The sequence below is a fragment of the Akebia trifoliata genome, chromosome 1, assembly GCF_017979445.1.
Source record: "Akebia trifoliata isolate Shusen 1 chromosome 1, ASM1797944v1, whole genome shotgun sequence".
NCBI classification, from domain to species: Eukaryota; Viridiplantae; Streptophyta; class Magnoliopsida; order Ranunculales; family Lardizabalaceae; genus Akebia; species Akebia trifoliata.
The window spans coordinates 18,033,374-18,055,108 of NC_141375.1; the positions used below are offsets into that span (position 1 = coordinate 18,033,374).

The 21,735-nt window shown below is 35.5% G+C and overlaps 1 protein-coding gene across 1 annotated transcript in view; it reads left to right on the forward strand.

Annotated features, from left to right (window-relative positions):
• AIR9 (Outer arm dynein light chain 1 protein) overlaps positions 1 to 21,735 on the forward strand; it is a 96,192-nt gene that overhangs the window by 70,616 nt on the left and 3,841 nt on the right. Inside the window, exons 30-34 of the mRNA XM_086440338.1 lie at positions 4,585 to 4,658; positions 7,023 to 7,161; positions 8,027 to 8,208; positions 9,724 to 9,879; positions 21,237 to 21,368. Coding sequence (XP_086296464.1) covers positions 4,585 to 4,658; positions 7,023 to 7,161; positions 8,027 to 8,208; positions 9,724 to 9,879; positions 21,237 to 21,368 — 683 coding nt within the window. The remainder of the gene's footprint in view (positions 1 to 4,584; positions 4,659 to 7,022; positions 7,162 to 8,026; positions 8,209 to 9,723; positions 9,880 to 21,236; positions 21,369 to 21,735) is intronic.

Consider the following 21,735-nt stretch of genomic DNA (forward strand, 5'->3'; position numbering starts at 1 on the left):
TATCACGAATGCATTTGACCGAATGCTCAGCTAAATTTGTGTCTTTTGATTGTATAAAACCTATGACACTAGTGGAATCTGTTCTTAAAACGAAAGGGTTATAAAGAACAAATAATTTAAATTTGTTAAGGGCTAATCTTATTGCCCTTAGTTCTTTATCGAACGTTGTCCATTTCTTTTCAGAATCGGACCAAACTCCATTAGCGAATTGAGCGCAGCTCTTGATCATCCCATTGATCTTTGCCAGTTTTTCTTTTGAAATGTAACACAGCGCCCCAAGCAATATCGCTGACATCTGTGGTTATAATGAGTTTGTCTCCATCCTTAGGGAGAGACATCTTCGGAATGTTTCTACGAACATTCTTAATTTTTTGGAGATTGATCGAGTCTTGCTCAGTCCAAGTCCATCCTGAAGAATTATTTTTCTTCTTCAGTTTCTCTTGTAATGTTGCTTTAAGCAAACCGATATTTGAGAGGTAATGACTTGTAGCATAGTTGACACATCCAAGAAATCTCTGGAGCATCTTTTTGTCTGTTATCTCATTAGGGAATTGAGATAGGTTTTCTAGGACATGTGGCTGAAGAGTTATTTTGCCATTTTCAATTTCTATTCCTAGAAATTTGATCTTGGTCTTATTTAACTCTGCCTTCTTTTTTGAAACAATAATCCCATTGTCTCGAAGGGCTTGAGCAACTAATTTTAAGTGCTCGAGGTGTTCATCCTGTGTTTGGTTAAAGATGAGGATGTCATCAATGTAAACCATACAGAATTCGCTGTATTGTCTAAGGACAATGTCCATCTTTTGCTGGAATATACTCGGAGCGGTTTTTAATCCCATTGGCATTACTAGCCATTTGTAGGAGAATGCCGTATACTGGATTGACTCTTCCTCCATTTTCACTTGGAAGAATCTGCTCTTACATTTAAGTTTTGAATAGAATAAACTATTCCTGAGTCGTAGGAACAACTCATCCTTGATTGGTATTCTGTAAGCATTGGCTTTGATAGCCTGATTGAGCTTGACATAGTTTATTACCATTCTGCTATTCCCCCGTTTTTCTTCTCCATGATTTATGGTTTCTTACTTTTCTTTTAACAATATAATTATTCATGTTTTAAATCCCTTAATGGATTGTTAGTTTGTTACTTGAGTATTTGTTGGTGGTTAGGTCCCTCGTTATGTAAATTGAAATGTTGAATACTGAATTATTACAACAATTGTAAATTAAAAAAAAAAAATTATTACAACAATTGGTTGTACTTATACTTTATAAGGATTTATTATTTATATTTTCAATTATTTCTCTTTTTTTCACCTCAAGCACTAAGACGCCTTAGTGTATTTCATGGTTGCAAAACTACAATGGTTCCAACTACAGAAAAACTCCTGGTTGGGAATGACTACCAAAATCTTATTATAACTTGGAAATCTCAATTAACTAGTTTTCTATCTTGAACAAAATATGTCCTTGGGGGGGGGGGGGGTATTAATTACAGAATACTTCACTATTTCTTTCTTCCCACAAGATATACATAGGGTAGCTAGCTGGGATACCTTTTGTGATGGTTGATGTTATCTTTTCTTCTACTGCACACACAACAAAAAGACAGAATCTTCTTCTTCACTAATCTGTCTCGCATCTCAATCTGTCCTCTCATAATGAGATACCTGAGAACTGCCAACAATTTCTAGTTGACTCCAATTCTCTATAAAAATGTCATATCATTCAATTAATTTGGACCACAACCTTGGAAGGACCCGTGCGAGCTTATCCTCATCTGCATCTAAGTGTCATCCCAAAATTATTGTAAAATTTAATTCTCTTTGTTAAATTTATCATCTTGGTATCATTGAAAATGTTAATTCATATTTGATTAATTAGCAACTTGATATTAAATGAGTTAAACTGTGTTGAATTAGTGAAAACTGAAGGTTACTCTCGATAAATTTTCATGATAAATTCTAGGGTCAGTTTAAAGCATCATGTGATTTGCCTTAGTTTCTCCAGAAAATTTCTTAGAAATTAGTAGTAAATCTTTATATATACATTTTACATAACATAAATATTTTATTCATCCATATTTTAAGTATTGGTGTTCTGTAATAATGTCATGTTTTTTTTCCTAAATTTTCAAGAAAAATGAAATCCCAAATTAAATTTTATTTTTTCTCAGTTTGAGGAAATGTTATGTGGTTTTTTTAAAGTGTTGGGGATTTTTTGCAGTGCATGAAGTCACAATCTTGTCTTAAGGAGAAGATGAGTGAGTCTTAATAAGAGATGAAGAAATTAGGGAAGGCGACTGGTTTATTTTAAGAAACTTTTAAATGAGGACCAAGACAAGAGACGTGACTAGTGAGAGATACATTGGAGACCGGAGAGCATGCATACATCCATAAAATTCTGGTTTCATAAGTTAAAATAACATTGTCAAAGATGCAAATAGGTAGGGATTTAGGATCAGATGATATTCTGATATAAGCATGGACATTCACCGGAAGGTTTGGATGGTCCTGGCTAACTAAGCTATTCAATAATATTGTCAAGGCTAAAAGGATGTTGGATGAATGAAAAAAAAAGGCATTGTTGTACTTCTAATTATATAAGCATAATGGAGACTCATGGAGTTGTTCCAACCATCGAGGTATTAAACTTGAGGCACACTATTAAACTGTGGGGAAAGAGTGATTGAACTAAGTTTAAGATAAAAACAAATGTCTATATCTGAGAACCAATTTTGTTTTAGGCCAGGAAGATCAAAATTTGAGGTAATCTTTCTACTTTGACAAATGATAGAAAAGTTCAAAGAAAAGATGAAGAAAATCCATATAGTTTTTCTTGTCTTAGATAATGCATATGAAAAAAAAAAATATCTAGAGAGTTAATTTGATCGGTATTGGGAAAGGAAGGAGTCCCTAATGAATGATATAATTGAGGACACATATGTGAGGATTGTGACTATCTGAGAGCAAATGAAAAGGAGACAAATGAGTTCCCAATTACAATTGGTTTACCTATGGATTCATGTTGAGTTTGTATTTGTTGTCTCTCTGGTATTAGATGAATTAACCGTTCGTATTCAAGAGCATGTATCTTGGTGTATTTTATTCGCAGATGATACCTTATGGCCTAGATCCTAAACCTTAAACCTCGTTTAACCGACCCTAATCCTTTGGGGCGCAATTTCCTATTATTAGATACTGGCATGCTGGTTTTTATTGTTGTTGGTCCAGTCCCAACATTTTCCCCCAACATCTTTCTTCTAAAATGTGGTTGTTTTGTCTATCATACATTGAAGTGGTACCTACTATTGTCCACATATCAATTACATTTGATATTACTTTAACAGTGCGCTGACTTTTCTTTGGGGTTCCCTGCCTTTTTGAGGTACTATTTTCCTAGAATCTTCCCTCAAACCCAGAAATATGTCATAACAGCTACGGAGTCACCTAGGAAAAGATCCACTCTTTCTTTCATTGTTTTATCGACAATTTTGGTTTACAATTTCTAGTCATCTTGCAAAGGAATCATCAGTGGTCATATTAGTCGCTACTTGCAACTGCCATTAACATTTTAAGATTGTCGGTCCACACTCCTATCATTGATCTCGCTCTAATGAAGATGGAAGAGATGGGTTTGGAATCAAAAGGGCTGTTTAATTTCTTTGCTAGGAGCTCTAGGGTCCTATCTAAGTTAGCTTTTTTTCTTTGGACCATTAACTTGGACAAATGGTGGATCACTTGTCTCAAGTGCAAAGGTAATGGGTAATTAGTGAATCATTTATAATTTCACTGTAATTTTGCAAAGGGCATTTGGTTTTTTGTTTTTCTCTCAGTTTGCGGTTAGTTGGATTTATGAACATCTATATAATAAAACACAACTATAAGGCCTACAATTGCTACAGTTTTGTGGGGGATAAACCTCCATCAACTACAGTTTTGTGGGATAAACCTCCTATCAAGCTATAATTTTGTGCTGGCAACTTTATTTCCTTTACTATTCACCCTCTCTAACTTTACTATATTTCATCTTCCACTCCTTTAACTTACTTGTTTTTCATCCTTTACCCCTTTAACCTCAGTTTTTTTTTAATAATAGCCCTCCAACTCAATTTTTTTCCCACTTTTACCCCCTTAACCCAAAAGAGGATTTCAGTGCCATTGGCACGAAACAAACTCTAGTATGTGATAAGTGGCATTGTTGGATGATTCTGCTTTTGTGGTTTGTTTGGTCATTTTGGAAGAAAGGAATCGTTATGTTCTATAGCATCAAGGGAGATATTCATGCTTGTGTTCTTAATGTTAAAGCTTTAATGTACAAGTGGTTGATTTTTTGTTGAGCGTAGGGGTTTACTTTTTGGGGAGTGTGTATTTAAATGGAATTTGATTATTTGGGGGTTTAGATGATTGTTTCTTTGAGTTCTTTCTTTGTATTGTCTTGGTAGGTCATGTGAGCATCTTTTGTTTCTTGAGCTTTATGTACTCTTTGTTGGCTTTTGCAATGAATTTATACTTAATTGAAAAACATTCCTTTGTTGCTTCTGTATGCGTGTTTGTATATTCTAAAAGGAGTATCAACTTGCAGGTATACCCCCGTTCGTTCGGATTCAGTTGTAGGAGAGCTCAGATTATCCGAGCCTACTGACATTATTCTTCCAGGTAAATATAAGCTTCTTGCACCAAAAAGCGTGGACTCTTTATTAGCTCCATGAAATTGTAAACAAAGGTTAATACATGTATCAAGACGATGGACTGCATCGTTTGTTTTTTATTATGCTTATCAGATATCAAATGTTGAATAGTCCAGATTTTTGTTTAATATCATATTTTTCATTAATTCTCATCGTTTCAAACCATGACTGGTTTGTCATCCATGATTTTATATTCAAGATTTAAATTTCATGTGGAGGAATTTTTTGGTCAAGGAAACCACCAAAACGGAGCGAAACATTCAATTTTTTATAGAAAGATTCCTGAAACATTCATAAAAATTAGCATTTTAGTGTTTGATATGTAAAAAACATGTTATAAAATGACAACTATTTTTGTCAAATGTGTCACTTTCATGTGCTGATCTGCATTTATAAATCTGTTTATTTTTCTCCCAAAATTCTATGCTGTATTTGAGATTTGAAGGTGGTAGGATATAAACTATTAAGGTTAAAGAGACAAGGGTAATTTTTTTATTTTTTTATCTTAGAGGTAGTAGGAAAGGTACAATTTGGTTCTTGTGCTCGAGGGTCTTGTTACACTCATTCTATCATATGTAGAGAGAGAAGGAATCATAGAGCATAAGACTCAAGGACTAGCATGCCCAAGCTTGGCATGCCACAAAAGCAAAGTTTTATGAGTAGCAATAATAGGAAAACGAAAAATATAATTAAAAAAAACATGAGTAGGTCCATACAAAACAATAGTAGTTGCCATTACTTTAGTAAGAATAGAAGAATTCGGGTTTGCATCCAAGTAGTACAACCCTCCTCTCTCAACACCTCTACCAACAATCCTCCATGTAGTGAGGTCCTGAAAGACACAATGAAATGGGTGGAAATAACTCAAACAGTTTAATATTTTCCTAAGGCTACTAATTGGCAAAAGGTTGGAGGAAGGCTTTTATACCAAGTTAATTTTTGTGAACAGAGTACAGAGCTAATTTTCTCTACTTAACAATATATAAGTATAAACAAAGTCGTTTACACTTAGAACACCCAACTATTATATACACACCACATGACTACTATACACATACCAACAGTCTTCTCTTTTTGATTTTGTTTCATTGAATTGTGGTTCATATTGGGATGTTTTGGCTAAACTATTCCAAAGTTAGAGACAAACCAGAACATTCTGAAACATTTTGAGACAAACTGTCACAAATCGAAACATTCATTTTTTGATTCCATCTATGTTTTGTATCGGAATGTCCAAATAACGGTACATCTTGTCTGATACATTCCAAAGCGCACAATACTTTAAATTGTTGTTCTATTCACTCATTATGTGTAACGTACATGATCAGTCTTTGTAAAGTAATCTCTTTCCCTTTCTGTTACGTGATGCTACATTTTTCAAAATAGCATATCGCCTTTCTTAATTTTATTGTAGGCCAATATATCTTAGATTCAAAGGTTCCTTTCTATGAATCAATGTACCCTTCACTGAAAATGCATCTCATCAAATAGTAAAGCTTTCTGGCTTTGAGCTGTTATTGATTTCCTCTGTACCAAATTCTGCTGGTGCCGATTTGTTCTTTCTGTTTTCTCCCATGTAGAACTTTTTGAGTGCGTTTATCAAGTTTCTTGAATGTTTATCTTATTTTTTATTTTATTTCAATCTACTGTAATTACTGCCAACATGCTTTGAATAATTTTGCTCCCGTTAAATGTTTTTTGGTTAACATAGGCAAGTTCCATTTTTTTAGAGACAGAGAGTTGATTTTTTTTATTCGTATTTTCACATTGGCTTGCCCCAAGTCGTCGCAAGGTAGTGTTTTGGTCAGGAGAAAAATTGAGACGACCAAAACATTTCGAGGCAATCTGAAATATTTCTGAAGTATTGAATGTTCTGGTCAATGTTTCAATTGCTCAAAATATGAATGTCTCGGCAAAACATTCCGAAACAGTACTAAACTTCAAAACATGGACCTAGTTGATGTCTTTTTATTTAAAAATGCCAATAGTGTTCTGTTAATCATCAAAATGATTTTTATTATTATTATAGAAATATGCCTGTCCTTTTAGTGGTGACCTTTGCATGACTTCGAAATGAATGTATTTCAATGGTGAAGCACACTGTGTGTCTTAGGTGAACCATGTTCTTGAGGGTTAAGCAACCTGCACGTGACATCTGAGATGTCAGCGGATGATGTGTGGCATCGATTCATTTGATCCTTCAAGCACTGACCCTCAGTCACACTTAATAGAAACTTCTATTCTGTAGTGTATTCTGTTATATTGAAACTTACTCAATATGCTTCTTTTTTTTTGCTTATAATAGTCAAATATTTTGTTCTTTCCCCTTCAGAGCTTCCAAAAGTTGAGATGCTTACCCTCATTGGAAAGGCAGTGGAAGGAGAAAAACTCACAGCTGTTGAAGTTATTCCAAACAGTGAGATTCAACAACGTGTTTGGAGCAAGTACAAAAAGGATGTCAAATACCAATGGTACAATTCTACATCCTATTCTTCAATGGATGGTTACAATTCCATTTGCACTGCAGAGGGAAAGTAAAAAATATATAGCAGGAACTTATAAATATTTTAATATTTTATATGCACTCTTGAAATTTTACAGTAACTTCATGTGGTCAAAAAACTTAATTTGCTGGAAGCATCTAAAGACATGTTAGGATATCCATTGACGTTTTATCCAACTTGGTCTGCTGATAGCATCAAGTTTGAGGAAAATAGAATGGTGTTTTTTATTTTTTTTAATGGGGGTTGAACATTATTTTCGATACTCTGCAAACCTTGGGAAATAGTGTATCATGACGTTTGTCATATGTGATGAGATACTTACAGTATCACTTTCCCAATTGTTCATTCTTATTTGTGTAAAGACAATGATATTATAGCCATAGAGTTAATTGCTATTCTTGAAGCCCTCAAGTATGCACGATTGAAGAACTTCAGACGTCTGATCATTAGTTCAAATAACTCCTATGCATTAATTGCATTAAAGGAGAGATGAGTCCTTCATGGAGATATCATCGAACAATTCGAACTATTAAAAATATCTCTTTTTCATTTCATCACATCTCCTTTGAGTTCTTCTGGAGAGAAGCAAATTGGCAGCTGATTTTCTAGCAAAATTGGGCTCCTTTCAAAGAACGCCTGTTCTTCTAGAGGATGAGAATAGGCTTCCTAGCAGTCTTTTAAATATTTGTAGTAGTGATCTTGCGTGTAATGTCTTCGGCCTTGGGTGGGATCCCTTTAACCCCAGCTTATCAATAATAATAATTATAATAATAAATATATATAATATAGCTTTCCAATTCCTCAACTTTTGATGCAAGTAATGATGGTGCAGGTTCTTTTCTACTGAAATTGGAATGGATAAGTCTTTTGAACCATTGCCTTCGCAGCATTCCTGCTCATATAAGATGCGGTTGGAGGATATTGGTAGATGCTTAAGATGTGAATGCACTGTGACAGATGTGTTTGGAAGGTCTAGTGATTCTGTATCAGCAGAAACTGCCCCTATTTCACCAGGTACTTATTTTTGTCTTGTATATAATTACACAGCTTGAAATCTTCTTTGAAAGTCTAACTAGTTGATATGTACTTCATTCCATTGGCAATTCTAAAAAGTTTTGGGTCTAGATTTAAATGACAGATGTTGTGGTGGTGTTGGGATCCTGCATGGTTCAGAGAACATGTTTTTTTGTTTTGCTTTTGGTAGGTTAAGTTACTTTATTGTTTGGTCGAAGGTTTTGGGTTTGTTTCAGATCGAGGGTTGTTTGTCTCACTCAGTTACTTCGTTGTTTTGCTCTTGGGGCTAGTGGGGCTCATGCTTTAGTAGGTCTAAGAGGTTGCTATGGATTGTTTTTTAATTTGCTTTTTGTTGGGGTATTTAGGAGCAGAGTTGTAGAGTTTCTGAAGGAAAGTTGAAATCAGTGCATGCCTCCTTTCTATCTATTTTGAGTCTTGTGTTTTTCTGGTGTAAGACCTTCAAGGAATTTAGAGGAGTCTTCTTGGAGGACTTTATAGGAACATGGGAGTGGGTTTGTCACCTGTCTTCGACTTAGTTGCTTTCGTGTTAGATTCTTTGCTTGTATCTTTGTTGTTCATCTTAACCACCTTATAATAGAATTTCTACTTATAAAAAAAAGAAGATATGACTGCTTCTGATGTAAAACATAGTCTCGGTTTTGCTCAAGTTCTCTTTTTATTAGTAATATGAGATTTATATTATTGGGGAGCCTTCAGTTTTTTTTCCTTCATCTTCTGCTTTTGGTTTATAAGCTAGAATTACACACATGCCCTTATTGTTGCCTGCAGAAAGCCATCTAATTGAGTTACTGATCAGTTGTTTATTTTCACTCATATTATATTGATCTACCAGTTTTAAGCAATATTTCTTGAACTTTGAAATTCTGTGAAGCTATGGCAAGTAGAAAAGAAATAGAAAAAAGATTCTACAATTTGAAACTCCATTGATGACATCACTTATGCAACTGACTAAATTGCATATTTTTTCCAAATTTCTAGAGTTATGGCGCTAAACCTCTGAAATAAATTATTGTTTTAAGATTTCCCGAGTTAAAGGTTTACTTGTAACTTGTAACTCAATATTTAAAATCTCTTCACAAGGCAATGTTTCGGTTATGAGAAACACTTGAACAGTCTTGATTGAAACATTCCCGAGAGTCTATGTTCGATTCCGATCTTGATTGAAATCGGAATAGTTTACTGAACCTTAACGGAACTTGGAACCGTGGTATCCACTAAATTTTATGTTTTCACTTCCGAGTTGATTCTTCCCCCCTTTTCTAGAATGTCTTTCTAGATTATCCAGGTGGTTAATAACAAGGTTTAAAATCTCATTTTGAAGCAATGTTTCGATCAGGGAATAAAATCAAAACATTCTTTGCTTGAGACATTCCGAAATGGTGGGAAATTTTGAACCTTGGTTAGTTACACGTTATTATGTGTGGCAGCAGTAATCTTCTTTTATGATTCATCATTGTTTCACTTTCATGATTCAAAAGATTTATTGGCTTTCAGGGATTCCAAAAATTGACAAACTGGAGATTGAGGGAAGGGGTTTCCACACCAATTTATATGCTGTGCGTGGCATATATAGTGGAGGAAAGGAGGGCAAAAGTAGAATTCAGTGGCTTAGATCAATGGTTGGGAGTCCTGATCTTATCTCCATACCTGGTATACTACATCTCTAAGAAAGTTTTTGATTTTTCTATGATGTCTAAACACTTAACCATGATCTGATGATGGGTATGCTTGTTTAGTTTGAAACCTTGAAAAATAGGATTCTCGTGTTTGGCAAGATATCTGGAATATTGGAAAAAGAAGAATATTGGCAGATATTTATGTTAATAAAAGAATTAATGGACATAAATTCCCTTACATATAAGAAATAGAAAAATAAAAGCTATTACTAAAACAATTAGGACTGAAATAACTAGATTATTTTCAATACTGCCTCTCAAGTTAGGGCAAATATATCAACTAAACCCAGCTTGACAATAGAAGGACCAACGGACTTCATAAGCATGTTGGCAAGTTGATCTGAAGAAGGTACGAAGATTGTCTAAAGATCACCATATCAAACTTTCTTCCTGAGAAAGTGAACATCAACCTCAATAAGCTTAGGTCTTTTGTGAAAAATTGATTCAGAAGCAAGCATGATAGTAGACTTGTTCCAAAACAAAGTGGAGGAATCAGAAATAGGAAATCCCTATTCTGTCAATAAAGATCGAAGTCAAATAAGCTCACATGTGCCAAGGGCCATAGCACGATACTCAGCTTCAGCAGAAGAACGAGAAATCACAGTCAATTTCTTATTTTTCCACGAGATTAGGTTATACCATAAAAAGTACATAAATCAGAGGTAGATCACCTATCTGTAAGAAAACTAGCATAATCATCATCTGTGAAACAAGATAAATGTGGCTGAGCAGTGGAAGAGTAGAAAAACCCAAGACTAGGACGCGACTTCAAGTAACAAATGATACGATAAACAACATCAAGATGAGAAGTATACAAAGTATGCATGAATTGACCGACCACATTAATCGCGAAGGACAAATCCGGTCTAGTGTTCGTCAGATAAATCAGACGACCTACGAGTCTCTGATAAGATGGATCCGATAAAAGATCACCAAAGTCGGCATGAAAACGATGATTTTGATCCATAAAGGAGGAGGCAGGATGACAACCAAACGTTGAGATAGCGAAATACCACGGCGAGAGCGGGCCACATCTATCCCCAATAAGTACGTGAGTGGATTGAAATCTTTAACGTTAAAAACACGACCCAATAACACTTTAACTCATCAATCCACTGTGCATCATCTCCAATCACAATAATATCATCCACATAAATCAAGACAATGATACAATGATCATCCACTCCTCGACGAATAGGGCAAGTATGATATGAGTGGCATCTAGAAAACTCCATAGATAAAATAATCTCAGAAAATCGTTGAGACTAGGCTCACGGGGACTGTTTCAGGCCATTCAAAGATTTAAGAAGGCGGCATACTTTCCGAAAATACTCCCCTTGAAAACGAAATCCAAGAGAATAATCCATATAATAACCTCAGTCAAATCACCATTCAGAAAGACAATTTTCACATCGAGTTGGTGTAGTGGCCAGGAGTGACATGCAGCTCAAGAGATAAAAAGTCGAATAGTGGAAAATTTGGTGACAGGAGCAAACATGGCTCCAAAATCTTTTCTTGGAGTCTATGTAAACCCCTTAGCAACTAGGCGTGCTTTATACCGATCAACAGTGCCATCAGCGGAATATTTCACAGTGAAGACTCATTTACAACCAATGGTCCGCTCCCTAGAAGGAAGGCTAACGAGCTCCCTAGTATTATTTTTTTCCAAAACATCTATCTCAACAATCATAGCTTTAGTCCATTGAGGATCTCACAAAGTCTCTGACATAGATTGAGGAACGTGAATAGAATTAGTGGCCTCAAGGTAGGCCTGATAAGAGGAAGAAAGACCCTAATAGAAAATAAATTGGGTATTGGGATGATCAGTCACACACCCTCACTTTCTTTTGCGCATGACAATAGGCAAGTGAAAGTCAGAAATAGAAGGGATAAGAACAGGTGTATATGTAGAGGTGGAGATGATATACCTGAATGTAAGGAGGAGGTTGACAAGGGTGGAGGAGGGCGAGGGCGACGAGTGTAGACCTTTAGTGTTGGCAAAGATGGATAAAAGGCTGGAGAAGGCAATACTATAGGAGACAGGTCCTGCAAAGTAGATGTGACACAGAAGTATGAAACATTTTCAAAATAAAGTAACATCAAGAGAGTATGGCACGGTGAGAAATTGGATCATAACATTAATATCTCTTTGACATAGAGGAGTAACCCAAGAAAATACATTGAATGGTTTTGTTATCCAATTTTGTGTAATTGGGACGTGCACCCAAAGACTCAAGGTATAATGGGGAAGAGTATGCTATTATGTTGAAGGACATGAAAAAGCACCTGTCCCCATAAGGTGCGAATCGGAAAGCAGTCAAGAAGAAAAGTCACAATGAGGATTGTCATATTCCAATATGCCTTAGGAACATGCATTCCTCGAAGAAGACAACGGACAATATTCATGAGGTGGCGATTCTTGCATTCTGCCACCCTGTTCTGCTCAGGAGTATAAGGACAAGTCAACTGGTGAAGCATATCATGCTCATGAAGATGAGAGTGAATTCCATCAGATATATATCCCCCCTTTCCTCTCAATTATCAAACCTAAGAGATTAACAAGGATATTGTGTTGAGTCCGAATCATTTTAAGAAGATTAACAAAAATAGGGTGCACCTTAGACATCTATGACCATAGATAATTAAAAGTAGTAACAAGGGAAGACCCTTACACATCAGAATGAACTAAATCAAATATTGCATTAAATCGATGTATACGAGGAATATAAGAAGTACGTGTGTATTTAGAAAGTTCATGCATAGAGCACTGAAATTTGCATCAACTACAAGCAGTTTTTAAGGAAGGAAATACAAAACATAAGTATTGAATATTGTCATGTTCTAAGTGAGCATGCCATAAAGCTAGAGTTTGAGATGAGAACGTATGGCTCCTAGAAGAAGGAAACACATAAGCTGGAACAATAGTGGGCTAAGATCCAAACAAGTATAACCCATCCTTCTCATACCCTTGCCAAAAATCCTCCTCGAAGTCAGGTCCTGAAAAATACAGTGAGTAGGAAAAAAAGTAATTGAACAATTTATAGATTTTGTAATATTATTCATAGATAAAAGATTAAGAGATAGGTGAGAGGCATGAAGCACAAAATATAAAGAAATCCCATAAGATAAGGGGATGATACCCTTGATGTGGATAGGTGTAAGAGATCCATCAGTAAGGTGAACCTCCCTATGAGTGGTAGGAAAAGTAGAAGTAAAATAGCTAGACTCATTGGTCATGTGATCAGAGGCACCAGAATCAATAACCATGTCAGAGGAGCAGAGTCAGACTGAGTGATATGAAAAGTAGAGGATGTACCTAAAGGCGTCATAATTGAGGCCACAATCGAATATGAGAGAGTGTGAGCATGAATTTGATCCCGTACAATAGTGGTAATCTGAGTCTGTAATTGTTGCAAATCAATAGTGCTAAGTGAAGAAGGAACATCAGTGAGAGGAATGGACGATGATTCCACTATAGCGGCACGAGGAATAGATTGTCCCAAAGATGGAGTGACAGGATCGATAATATGAATGAGTTAAGCAACGTGACATCTTATGAACTATCATTAGGGCAGCAGACAATTGATGTTACATTTGTTATAAAGGGCACAAAATCTATGATAAATCAATATTTTGCAAGGAAAGAAAGAAATAATCGGAAGTCTCACTAGAGTGCACATAGTGTTATAAGAATGCATTATGCGATGGGATGTCTTGTGCCATGAATTATATAACTATAGGTAAGGAGTACATATATTCAATTTTTGATTTGCTAGAAAGAAAGGTTCCATTTTCGATTAAATCCTTTTCAGTAGTCTGTAGTTCATTCTTCTCCCATGGAGTTCTCAACCCCATCCATTCGGGAACCAAGAGTCTTGTCTATGGTAGCTTTTTTCATCTACTTTGCTGCCCTTGGTGAAATTTTGTTGATTTATGTTTCCTCCAAGGTCAGTAGTAGTTGTAGATAGTAAGAAGAAGAAAGAAGAGACAAGAAAATTAGGAATAAAAATGGATGAGATTAGGGTTCATCAACCCTTCTCTCCATATTTTATGTTTCAACTAATGATTTATTACAAATAAACCCTCAACATATAAATAATATAAGTCAACCCTTACTACTTAAATAAATTATTATTTATTCCTACATTCCCTCTCAAGTGGGGCATAGATATTAATCATGCCCAACTTGCTTAGAACATCATCTAGATTCTTCTTAGTAACTCCTTTAGTTAAGATGTCCGCCAATTGGTTCTCTGACTTCACATAGGGTAAGCACATGACTTGATGCTTTAATTGGTATGGGATTTTTTTACTTGCTTTTGTGTTAATTCAACTATGTATCCGGTTTGACAATCAATCTTTAGAAAAGCAAGGTGTTCACGGTTGGAAGTGGTCCTTGCATGGAGGTTCTAACAACTACATTGGGTTGTAATGTAGCCTTCCTTCCCTCCTCATGTCTTGGCTTATACTTAGGGTTACTTATAATATTAGGAAAATTTGTGATTTAGTGATTACAAGAGTGTCTTGGAGATTGAATCCCTAGAAGATGAGATACCTTTCCAAAAATAAGTCTTGCGTGGAGAGAAGTGGCTAGATTTTCACATGGTTGTTGGTGTTTAAATATGTTCTCAAAGTCTTACTGCCTTTTTGAAGAAAGTGGTTTTTATGGTTGTCAAGGAGAGGAAAGTTCGTTTCTGGGATGATCATTTGTGTGGCTCAAAGCCCCTCATGTTGTAGTTTCTTACTTATTTGCCTTGTCTTAGGAAACAGATTTACTAATTTCCAGCTTCTTAGTTAGGACAAGTGAGGAGTTGTCTTCATAGTTTGTTTTAGGAGGGTTTCAATGATTGGGAGATGGACTATTTGGCTTATTTGACTAATAAGTTGTCCTTTTGCATTTTAATTGGAGGAGGATGACAAAAGGGTATGGGATGTTAGCAAGACATGGTTTTTTCGATAAGATCGTTATTCCTATCCCTTATGGAAGGAACGCCATCATTGTTTCCTTATTTGGCTGTTTGGGGTTTGAAATTTTCTTCCAAAATATCTTTTTTCATTGTGATGGTTCTCTATTGAGGAAAATTCTCACAATCGATCATCTCATTAAGAGGGACTGAATTGTCACAAATCTTTGTTATCTATGCAAGCATAATGACTGGATGAGGAGTCGACATGTCATATTCTAATAAGATAGTGTTCGAGGTTTGAGCGCATTTCATGTTGTTGTTTGGTATCTCTAACTACTTTCTTAAGTCGCTCAAGTGCGTCTTTGATGGTAGGTTGCATATGGGCTTTGCTTTCTCCACATGTAATTGGCTTTTTGTGTTTAGTTTAGAGTAGCAAAAACCTTGCGTGGGACAGCCACAGAGTCAACTGAAAAAAGAAAGGCTCTATAGGGAGAAGAAATGGCCTGGTAACAAACATACTTTGCAAGCGGGTAAGGAGAAAAACACTTACGAGTCCCCTTACGAAGAGCAAGAGTAGAAGTATCAGTGGGTTTAATAGCATCATAAGGAATAAAGGAAGTAGGGGGTGTAAACATAGGGTGAGAAATACCTACCGGAGCTGCTTGCATGGAGGAAAGAGATTGTGGTGTATGATATCATATATAGCAGTGGAAGCATATAGTTATGCGATACATAAACAAAACAACAATCCTATCTCACAACCCTCTTTATATGTGTATAACAGAAGGAAATATTGTCACATTCTGCCAAGAATATACTAACTTGCACTCTCAACATAAATTGACCTTCTGTCTACTGAAGCTCACAACACACAAACCTATTGATCTCAAAACTGCAACAATCATAAAGCTGATCATCGATCACTGGAATTTCTTGAAACTGAGATGATTGGTAGGGTGAGTAACAGGGGAGTTACTCAGCAAGAAACATATATTTCTAAATCATAATCTTAATATATAGATTAATCGCACAAATTCATTTGTAAACAATGTATGTTTATTAACATAAATTCGTCTAAAAGATTTCAATAATTGTGAAATAAAACATTCTCAAAAGCCTAAAATATGAAACATACAACATCAACCCATAATATAACATTCAATGATAGAGTACTATAATAGAAAGTTGAGAGTCACGACTATGAACATCTCAATCAAGATATGATTGATCCAATACTTCACCGGTGTGGAACTCAACCGTTAATTCCTGATTCTATGGCTAGCCTCTACCATACTTGGGTGACTGATTTTCTGGCTCAGGTCGGCCGTTGACCTATGCCCTCAGAAACGGGCCAAAGAAGTGGGTCATTTTTTCCTGTCTACTCTGACTGTTCATGATCATTGACTAGTCATCTTCATATATGCCAATCTGGCATGTGCATGTGATTTTCAGTAAAACTCTATCATTTATACAATTATTTTTACATTTTGTTCTCTATTAAAAATAAAAAGGAAATTCCTAGATTCCTGTTGTAATGTTAAGTTCTTATACATCTCATACTATATAAGAAATCAGACATCGCAACAGTTATCCTGGAATAACTTGTCATTCCAAAAGTGACACAACACGTTATACTTTGTAGACTTTAACAAACCCTTTAATAGATCACTAAAATAATATATAATTTTCATTTTTTCAAAACATGAAATTTTTTTCTTTTTTTCGAAATATAAAACTTCTCGTTTTTAAAAATATGAAACGGAAAATAATAGCCAAGTATGTGAGTTGAATACCTAATCTATTACTCAACATAAATACACCTTTTTTTTTTTTTTTTTCATTTATTTCTTCTTTTCTTCCCTCGTGTCTTACACGGCAATGAGCCGAAGCATTTCCACTCTTTTTTTTTTCTGTGTCTTACACGATTCTTGGATCGAACTATTCGTGACTTACACGGCATACACTGAAGCATTTCACCACTGGGTATGCACTCCACGTACACACTCAACTGAAAATCATGTTCTCAATAACATCAGAAGTTAATCACATCTTCAGTGTGATTTTATTATAAAGGAACTATAATCTCTTTTAAAAATCATTTTTTTATCAATCCAAAACTTGTGTTTTCTTTTACAAAATGAATAAAACTACTTTTGAAATCACATTGAAATTCTCGAACATCAAATATCAATTTTTTTATAAAATAATTCTCCTGCTCAGATAATTGAAATTATAGAAAAACTTGCTTTAATTTTTAATCTTCTTCTTTCAAAAATTCTTCCAAAAATTCCTTTTTTTTTTTCCACAACAATATTTCCTATGTCTAAACTAAATGGTTAACTAAAACATGTTTCTGATTAATCATAGACCATGCTTGATTAGCTCAAAATCATGCTCTGTTATTCTAATTAGTTTAACAATACGAAACATTATTGGTTTTTTATTTATTTATTCAAAACCAGTTTTACAAAAAAATAATAATAATAAAAAAAAAATACAAAACTCTTTCGCAATTAAAGCATCTTACAAGATTGTTTTAGTGCATCAATAAAATGTACTATAAGATAAATACAATGTCGATATATCAAAATTCAAATCTAACATGCATGAGTTTTTTTTTGGTTGCAAAATACACATATTTTATATAATTTTGAAATGACTCATTTACTTTGAGACAAAAACATTAAAAAAAAAAAAAAAATCTATGACAATAATCAAGAAATTAGAAGTTCCCTGCTTCATTGGATTCAATTCTTAGCTTCAGACCTCAACGTCTTGAATCTTTATTCAACTAGTCCAGTTTTTTATTCACTTTCACTTCCTAACGAGATCAACACCTACATTAAAAGTCAAGAGACAAACAACTTTAAGAGTCGACTTCTCTCAATAGGTTTAATAGAAATGAATATGAATTAGCTATTTATATTCATAATTTTTTTTTCTAAAATATCATTTTGGATCAACTAACTTAGACACTAAATCAAGTTCACACAAAACTATGTTTCTCGATAGTTTAAAACCAAGTAACAATACATGATTGACTAAAAATCTATCTCATCACAATTATGATTAATAATTATCAAATTTAATAAAATTTATCCCTTGAGATACGCAATTAAATTTCAGGGCATTACAAGTAACCAATAAAGACACAATGAATAGCATTATCGTTTAACTCGCGAAAATCTTGAACAAAGCATGTACAACCAAAGACATGTGGCTCAATGGGAAACATGGGATGCCCATGAAGAATCCGAGAAGGCATGTGATTAATTAGGAAACAAGTAGTAAGGATAGCCATGGACCAATAGGTCTTAGGCATGTGCATACCACGTAACAAAGAGCGAGCAACCCAATCAAATGGCGGTTCTTACGTTCAATAACACCATTTGGTTGAGGGGTATACGGGCAAGTAAACTGATGGATAAGTCCATGGTCTAGGAGATAGTGGAGAAAGGGAGTAGACCAATACTCACCACCATTATCAAATCGAAATACCAAACTGAGTAGACACCATAGCATGAAATTCTCGAAATTTTGAAAAAAACTTCATCCTTAGATTTAATAAGGTAAACCCAAGTGGCACAAAAGTAATCATCAATAAAAGTAGCACAATAGTGAAAACCATCAAGAGATGTAGTTAGAGAAGGACCCCATACGTCAGATTGAACCAATTCAAACATTAACTTACAATGATGCATACGTGATGGATAAACATTTCTAACATGTTTAGTGAGTTCACATGTTTATCAAAAAAAAAAAAACATGTTTAGTGAGTTCACAAGCCGTACATTGAAAGTTAGACGAAGAACAAAAAATACGGAATTTTGGAATTAAAGCACCCAATGTTTGAAAACCAACATGCCCAAGCTTGGCATGCCACAAATGTAAAGTATCCCTACTAGCAGCTATACCAAAAGGAAAACTAGAAGGGTCGCCATTAGTAGCCATGACAGCAGCAGAAGACGCATGGCTAGTGTCCAAGTAGTGTAGGTCTCCTCTCTCTCGACACCACTACCAACAATCCTCTTTGTAGACAAGTCTTGAAAAAAAAATTGGTTGGGTAAAAAAATACACAACAATTTAATTGTTTAACAAGACTGCTGAATGAAAGAAGATTAATAGAAAAATGAGGAACATGTAGAACATGAGACAAAGAAAGAGAATAAGAGATAGAGATGGTTCCTATTCCATTGACGAGTAGAAAAACCATTAGGAAGGCGAACCTTCTTGCTAGAAGTTGATTGACAATATAAGGAGTAACTTTGTGAGTTATCCGTCATGTGGTCAATGGCTCCTGAGTCTATGACCTATTGAGTGGGAAAGGATGTAGCAAGGACTGCATAAGCGGGAGAATCATGGATACTTGATGTTGAAGATGATGATGGGTCAACTGTACAAGATGTGGTAGTAGGAATGGATGAAATCCGCATCTCAGCACAAAGCAATGCAGTGGTACACATTATCTTAGTCATTTGTGCTTTCATTGAGCTCAAAACATCAACGGTAGATTCGGGTTGGGAAACATCAACTGTGGAATCACTGGTAGCAGTAGCAGTAGAACAAAAATAGTAACCCTCATGATAACTATGGAGGCGATAACACTTAGCACGATGATGCCCTGCAATACCACAGTGGGAACATATCACATTGGAGCGACTACGGCCACGACCACTACAACCTTGATCATTCCCTCGACCATGTCCGACAGATGGTGGAATGGGAGAATGAGAGGCATTGGCAAAAGCAATACGATCTAAATGAGCAATAGAGGAAGTTCCGAAGGACATAACTGCACGACGACGCTCCTCACTAAAAATTGTAGCATAGATGGTGCGAAGTGGAGGAAGAGAGGGATGTCGCTAGAATTTGAGTACACAACTGCTCATGCTCAGTACGAAAATCCCCCAAGAAATCATAGATTTGGCGACGTTCAACCCGCTTAGTTCCAATTTGGGCAAACTTGGGTTGTAGCTCAAAAAGGGGATCATACTAACTTGGCTCCTCCCAATGGCACTATAGTAATTAGAAATAGAATAATCTCCCTGTTGAAACGTGGCTATAAGTTGTGTAGATACGTGCATCATTCTCAGCTAAGGCATAAGTCTCATTGAGAGACTTTCAAATCCGATGAGTGGTCTCATAAAAGATGTAGCTGGCAGTAATTTGGTGCTTCATGGAGTTGATAAGCCAACTCAAAATAATACAATTCTCAGAGTCCGACTTAGCAATATCAGTAGCACCTTTAGCAGACCTAGAAGCTTCTCCTGTCAAATAACCTGTCTTCGAACAACCACCTATATAAAGAGAAATCGCATGCCACCATGCTAGAAAGTTATCACCATTAAATTTGAGATTGGTGATAGAGTTAGCAATAGGGTCAGAGAAGGTGAGAGGAACAAGAAACTTTGAATCCATTGATGATGGAATATTTCAACTGAATCACAAGAAAAGCTTGAAATTGATCAAAGGGAGGTTATGCTATCATAGGACAACAAGAGATAGCCAAATAGAGGTAAAATATCTCACAAGAAGAAGGGAAAAAACAGGTTTGAATTTCTGCCCAGAAAAGCTCAACCGAACACACCCAAAACCCAAATAGATTCCTAAAAAGTCTGTTTCCACCATATGATTCTAAGATCTGGGCCTATAGATGTGTTCTATAAAAAAAACAGAATCTCCTTTGTGAGGGTTTCGCAATCGAAGATTTGGATCATTATCCGATCGAGAAAACAAATAAATCGAGGAAATTGTTCTCCAAACCTGCAACTCAACCAATTGGCAATTAGTGTAGAGGCCCAGGAGATTATAAGGAGAGAGACAAGGAATTTGTGTCCGATATGGGACTAAACACAACACGGCCCCGCACGTGTGGGGCCAGACTGGGCCAAAGTTCGTGGAGATTTGAACTGGGTTAAGTGGAGGAGGGAAAGGCCCGCTCTAATACCATGATAAATTTGGGGGTCCAACTCAAAACCAATTGGCAATGAATGGAGAGGCACAAGAGCTTATAAGGAGAGAGACAAGGTAATTTGTGTCCGATGTGGGACTAAACTCAACATTATGGAGTTTAGTTTGTTGGGTGCTTTGGATGGACCGAGTGCATACTCATTAGAACTCAATCTCTCCTTCTTGGTGTTTCTTTTCTTTTGATATAAGGTCTTGAAGGGAAGGGATTTTTAGCTTTTCCTTTGAGGATATCTTTGGTAGATGAGCTGGATATTTCAACCCCCCCCCCCACATATTTTCATTTTAATGGATCGGTACAAGTAAAAAGAACAATAATATTAATAATAAATCAGAATATTGATTATACTTGCTGGTTTGCATTTTCCTTCTCTTTGGTTCACATGTTATTGGCTCCATGATCCTCCAGCTATTCCAATTTTCATTTTTTTGGTGACAAAATATTGTGCTGCTGCAGGTGAGATAGGGAGAATGTATGAAGCCAATGTTGATGATGTGGGGTACAGGCTGGTGGTACTATACACTCCAATAAGAGAAGATGGAGTTGAGGGACAACCTGTTTCTGCATCAACAGAACCAATTTCTGTCGGTAAATTCCAATTCACATCTCTCCTGTAGCTGGAATCAATGGTTTCTGGACTTTTAATTGCTTTCCTGATTTTGCAATTATATTACCTGTTTTTGCTTATCCAATGTTTAACTTAATTAAATATGGTATTTTATAGCCTCAACATGGGCAATCTTATTTATTTATATTTTTTCCTTCTTTTTTCTCTTTCTGGTTAAACTTTCAGTGAGCAAGCAGAGTAACGGAATCCATCTGACGCAACAAATTTACCCGACATTTTATTTATGATTGAATATCTTATAAATTTTTTTTTCTGACTTCTAGAATATTGATTGTGTTCAAGAAATGGATTCTGAATTTGTTGTTCTTTAGTTTTGGTAATTTCCAA